At 42.2% G+C, this 6000-nt stretch overlaps 1 protein-coding gene across 1 annotated transcript in view; it reads right to left on the bottom strand.

The window, feature by feature from the left end:
• Window positions 1-669: 669 nt before the first annotated feature.
• The window catches only part of LOC110505337 (saccharopine dehydrogenase-like oxidoreductase), a 28008-nt gene continuing 22677 nt past the window's right edge, over window positions 670-6000 (bottom strand). The window contains exons 5-12 of the mRNA XM_021584516.2: window positions 4718-4767; window positions 4439-4569; window positions 4228-4345; window positions 2004-2123; window positions 1839-1895; window positions 1608-1719; window positions 1433-1514; window positions 670-1349 (exon numbers count right to left, since the gene is read on the bottom strand). Coding sequence (XP_021440191.2) covers window positions 1259-1349; window positions 1433-1514; window positions 1608-1719; window positions 1839-1895; window positions 2004-2123; window positions 4228-4345; window positions 4439-4569; window positions 4718-4767 — 761 coding nt within the window. The 3' untranslated portion in view covers window positions 670-1258. The remainder of the gene's footprint in view (window positions 1350-1432; window positions 1515-1607; window positions 1720-1838; window positions 1896-2003; window positions 2124-4227; window positions 4346-4438; window positions 4570-4717; window positions 4768-6000) is intronic.

The following is a 6000-nucleotide window of genomic DNA, read 5'->3' as shown; positions in this document are numbered from 1 at the left end:
CCAGAGTTGATTGATGTATCCCTCTGTCCCAGCCAGTCATTTGACTGTTTACCTCAAACCACACCGAACTGAAGCTATACCACCCATTTAAGTTCATTCGCTAATTTCTCATGCCGTAATGATAAATGGTGTATTAGCCTGTTTTCTTTCCATCTTTGTTTTAATTATGATAGGCTCACGTTTTACCAGTATGCCATAATGGCCCTTTTATGCCGGTAATCACCCGATTGAATCTGAATGGCACAACCGAAGGTTGATGATTGTAATAAAGATTGTTAACCATTTTCAATTCGGACGTCTGGTCTCTTCTTTCCCAGACTCTAACCATTTCCAGCCTTCCAATATCCTGTATGCACATTCAAGTATTTAAAATGGACCTACGTCCAACACTGCTTCACATTTCAATATACCTCAACACTTGAAATAGTCCTGAGCCAACTACATCAAATATTAACTGTAGAGCCAAAATAAAGCCAATGTTCCCGCGTTTGCGGAGACTGCATTCACGGCAAACGCTGCACGTCGGCTCAATCTGAAATTACCGTCATTTTTTATTGCAGATCTTCTGCAATACGGATTTAATCCCCCCTTTAGAGTTGTCAGACCGGGACCTCTGTGAAACTAAACTGACTGGTCAGTGAGGAAGTGAGGAATCAGACACGAGGCTAGTTTATTTCAGTAGTGTTGGGTTTTATTCAGACAAGTAGAGAAGACCTACAGCCCTAGGAGAACAGAACCTGTACAACACACGCTCAGTGAATCACAGAAGACTCTGCAAAGTTGTGGGAAGGATCATCCCAGCTTTGTGTGTATGTAGTACCCAAACAACCATTTAACAAGCAGCAAGCACTACTTTGTTGATCATTCCTTAAACAGATCCTGCTAAACTATATTTGATTACAGCACACAATCGTTCAAATGAGGAATTTCTGATCCTCTTGAAGTAAGGTAGGTTTCAGACAGTGCTTGGAAAGTATTGATCAGAGGAAGGACAGAAGCATCATAATGCAGTCAAGCTTTTTTGAGAGAAACAGGCACTCACAGGCATTAATCTACTGAGTCATGACAAACTGCACAATCGTTGGCGAGTTAAAGTGGGGGCACCATTATTTGACAAGGAAACTGTCTCTTTAAAAACTAGTCACAGACAAGCAGAAGGTCTTCATTATTGGGCCATGTTGCAAAGTTGCCGCTAGTCAAGTTTCACTTTGCAGCATGACCATCTAGTGCTGATGACATGGGGGTCAGGGGTCACACATTAGATGACAGAGAACTGGATGCCATGCTTGTTGAGACGCTCCACCAACCTAGTTTTGGCAAAGGTTGCTCCTGGGGTGTACACACCTCCCCTAAAGAGAGAGGAGGTTGAGATAACATGCATCAGATGTAATACAATAGCCGCACAAACACTACCCTGTGTGCGTGAACTCACTTCTTGGGGAGGGCTGTGGGCTCGTTCAGGATGGTGATAGCGGCCTGTACCACGGCGATGGGCGTGGCTACGTAGCCCACCTCTGAAACAGGGAGAGAAGCATCGTGTTAACCCCAGCAGCGGAAAATTACGTGGAGGAGGGGTTGGACTAGTGCGTTTGTGTATGTTCAAGTACCTGGTCCTTGGACTAGTGTGCGGATCTTAGCATTGGGTCGTCCCTGGCTGGGGTCCTGTCCCTCAGTGTAACCTTCTCCGTAGAAGGCAAACTTGAAGGACGAACCCTCCATCTAAGTGACACAGAAACACACCAATCACTGACTAGAAGGACCAACCATCCATCTGAGTGACACTCAAACACACCAATCACTGGCAATTTTGCAAACAAGAGATATTCATAAAACAGTACCTGCTTTCTTGTCGGTCCATCCTTGGAGAAGAAACCAAAGGAGAAAAACTCTGGATACTAAAGACAGAGAAGAGGGGAAAAAAAGAGGTAGTGAGAGAGGTTTGAGATTTTCATTGTGTGTGTGTGTGTATATATATCCATGTGTGTGTGTGTGTCCTTGTTCACCTTAATCAACAGGTCTCGTCCAAAGCTGAATTTGACCAGGAACCAGAACATTATCCCAGCGAATAGCATCTTGACAATGTTGGCCACACCTCCTACTCCTGCATACGCACCATACTGGACCTGGGGTCACACAAAAGGCCAAACAGGTCCATTTCTCAAATGGGTTTGGACATGAGAGCCACATCACACTAAATTTGCGGATTGCCCAGAGAGAGTGAGCGAGAAAGGGGGGCTGAAGCTCATTAGCTAGAATTTGAATTGCAAGGGGCCTGGGCATGGCATAGCTTCAAGAAAAGTCACTTTCAAACCTAGGGAATTCATGGCTAATTGAGGTGAAACAGTCATTCTGCTCATAGATTATCCTCTTAAATGTAACTATATCATTTGAGACAACTAGTAATGCTGTATACTCCATGAATGGTTAAAATCTCACCTTTCAGGTAAACATAGTTAAATTGCTGAGGTGTAGTCACTTGAACATAAGCTCAAGTACACAGTACAAATATTTTACTGTACATGACGTATTTCCTATTGAACAAAAATGTATGAATAAGGCTTGAAATGACATGTATTCTAAATATAGAATTATCAAATTATAAAAGCACTAACTATAAGATGTAACCTTCCTCATAACTGTGAAATACATACTTGCATGTTCAGTGTTAGAAAAAATGTGCATATATTCGAAAGATTTCTCAATCAAAATATCTGCCCCCATCGCTATGAACGTCACAGAGCTGTAGCTTGGCTTCCTGAACTCGTTAGGAACTCGCATTTCATCTCATAATAATCTTGTCCATCTATGACAAACAAAGTGTTTAAAATCTATGGATTATTTTAGATGAATGACTACAAATCGATCTCAATGTGCTATAGTGATGAAACCACTCTCCCCTGCTGTGCTACGATGTAAGGATTGCAGGCATGTGCTTTGTCAGTAGCTGTGACGCAGGGCTCAGCAAGGAGTTGCTGGAGTCGGAAAAGGGAATGAAATGGTAGGAGGGACATCCCAGCTTCAAGTTGTTTCAGATTTCACATCCTACAGGTGCAAAAAAATATACTACCGTGTCTGTGGGAACCAGGGCTATCGCTCAGTCGTAACTGGTTACAGAACCACGCAGGTCCCCTAAACAGAGGACTTTACACCTAAGATTATGTATGTATGACACAGAGCCCAAAGCGGGAGGTTTAAAAAAATACTTTGTTATTCGTACCAGAGCGTGTCTTTCTTTGACTTGAATGCCGTTGTAAACAACTGCCAACTTTCCAGGACATAGACATGTCTTACATGGGCAGAAAGCTTCAATTGTTACTCTAACTGCACTGTCCAATTTACAGTAGCTATTACAGAAAAATAATACCATGCTATTGTTTGAGGATAGTGCACAACAACACATTTATTACGGCAACTGGTTTGATATATTCACCTCTGAAGGTAAATAATGTCCTTACATTCAGTAATCTTGCTCTGATTTGTCATCTTGAGGGTCCCAGAGATAAAGTGTAGTGTAGTTTTGTTTGAAAAAATAACATTTCAATATTCAAATGTAGGAACTGGGGTCTACAGCTTGAACCCACTGCTGTCTCTGGCTCCACACCCACACCGCCCGGCCATCTAGATGTGTGAAGGTTAGTGTATTTTCTGTAGGGAAGCTAATGATCCATCATGTTTGACATTCCTGGGAGTGTGTAAACATAAAATAATGTATTAGAATAGCATTTTTTGTATGTTCTCTATAGTTATGTAGTTGACGATGTATCAATTGACCAATTCGGCACAATTATTCATTTCCACAAACTTCAAAGTGTTTCCTTTCAAATGGTATCAAGAATATGCATATCCTTGCTTCAGGTCCTGAACTACAGGCAGTTAGATTTGGGTATGTCAGTTTAGACGGAAATTGAAACAAAGGGTCCGATCCTGAAGACGTTTTAACATAAATAAGGCTTACATCAACTAAATGTACTCAATTATCTCTTGTAATAACATTTGGATCCAACACTATTACATTAAATACATACAAGTCATCACCCCATGCCCTAGCTGTGATGCACACACAGACACCCAAGATTTATTAGGCCATATTCTATTTCTCAAGTTTAGACAGAGCCACATCCCACTAAAATTGCACTGTGCAAAATTGCACAAGAACACACACTGCTCTCTCGCTCTGTGTGTGTGTGTGTGTGTGTGTGTGTGTGTGTGAGAGAGAAAGAGACCTACAGGTGTTTCCTGGTGTTCCTCCAGCAGAAAGCGTTGAGTTCTCTTCACCACCGAGGGGTCGGTTCCCATGAACGGAACTACATACTGCTGAACCTCATTGCTGTAGAACAGGGCACTCCTACACACACACACACACACACACACACACACAATGTAAAGTTAATATCAAATAAACACACATGCAAGCGCAAACACACACAGCTCCCTGTACCTGCGTTTGATCTTTGAGCCCACCACAGGGAGAGGTTTGTGTCCAAACTTCTTCCTGAGGCTCCGCAGCTTCCCGCTGTCAGCTAAACCATAGATGGCCGACTTCCATGTCCCGTCATTGAGAGAACCACCCTGAGACGGAGACAGAGAGAGAATGAAGTACCAACAAACTTTTAAAAACAGATTCTTACAAGGATGAGGCAGGGATTACAATGATTTACTGTTGACAGGACAAATGAGGCTAGGGCAGTGTGTGGGTTTATGGGTAATGGAGTCTTACCTCGGGTCCTGTGCTGGCTGTCAGGAAGCTCTCTAGAGCAGTGAGTGTCCCTGTGATAAGAGAAAAACACAACTGTGACACACACACACCCAAAGGAGAGCACTAACATACATAAACAGCTGAAGTAAACTAACCTCAGGGAGATGTATAGATTGTAAAATAGTTGTGAAGAGATTTGCAATGTACCGATTCCATGGCACATGGTTTATGAACAGGCACGCAAAATGACGGCAGATTCAAAACATTGAATTTTTCAATTTAAATTATGCAAAATTCTTGCAACCAAAGGTGGGAGGCTTGCAAGCCGAAGAACACCATCCCAACCGTGAAGCACGGGGGTGGCAGCATTATGTTGTGGGGGTGCTTTGCTGCAGGAGGGGCTGGTGCACGTCACAAAATAGATGGCATCATGGGATGGAAAATTACATGGATATAGTGAAGCAACATCTCAAGACATCAGTCAGGAAGTTAAAGCTTGGTCGCAAATGGGTCTTCCAAATGTACAATGACCCCAAGCATACTTCCAAAGTTGTGGCAAAATGGCTTAAGGACAACAAAGTCAAGGTATTGGAGTAGCCATCACAAAGCCCTAACTTCAATCCCATAGAACATTTGTGGGCAGAACTGAAAAATCATGTGCGAGCAAGGAGGCCTACAAACCTGACTCAGTTACACCAGCTCTGTCAGGAGGAGTGGGCCAAAATTCACCCAACTTAGTGTGGGAAGATTGTGGAAGGCTACCTAAAACGTTTGTTTGACCCAAGTTAAACAATTTAAAGGCAATGCTACCAAATACTAATTGAGTGTATTTAAACTTCTGACCAACTGGGAATGTGATGAAATAAATAAAAGCTGAAATAAATCACTCTCTACTATTATTCTGACATTTCATATTCTTAAAATAAAGTGGTGATCTAACTGACCAAAGACAGGGAATTTTTACTAGGATTAAAATGTCAGGAATTGTGAAAAACTGTACGTAAAAGGTGTATGTAAACTTGGTATTATACACTGCTCAAAAAATGAAGGGAACACTTAAACAACACAATGTAACTCCAAGTCAATCACACTTCTGTGAAATCAAACTGTCCACTTAGGAAGCAACACTGATTGACAATACATTTCACATGCTGTTGTGCAAATGGAATAGACAACAGGTTGAAATTCTAGGCATTTAGCAAGACACCCCCAATAAAGGAGTGGTTCTGCAGGTAGGGACCACAGACCACCTCTCAGTTCCTATGCTTCCTGGCTGATGTTTTGGTCACTTTTGAATGCTGGCG

Source organism: Oncorhynchus mykiss, chromosome 25 (assembly GCF_013265735.2).
Source record: "Oncorhynchus mykiss isolate Arlee chromosome 25, USDA_OmykA_1.1, whole genome shotgun sequence".
NCBI lineage: Eukaryota > Metazoa > Chordata > Actinopteri > Salmoniformes > Salmonidae > Oncorhynchus > Oncorhynchus mykiss.
This window is presented reverse-complemented; position numbering and strand designations above follow the sequence as displayed.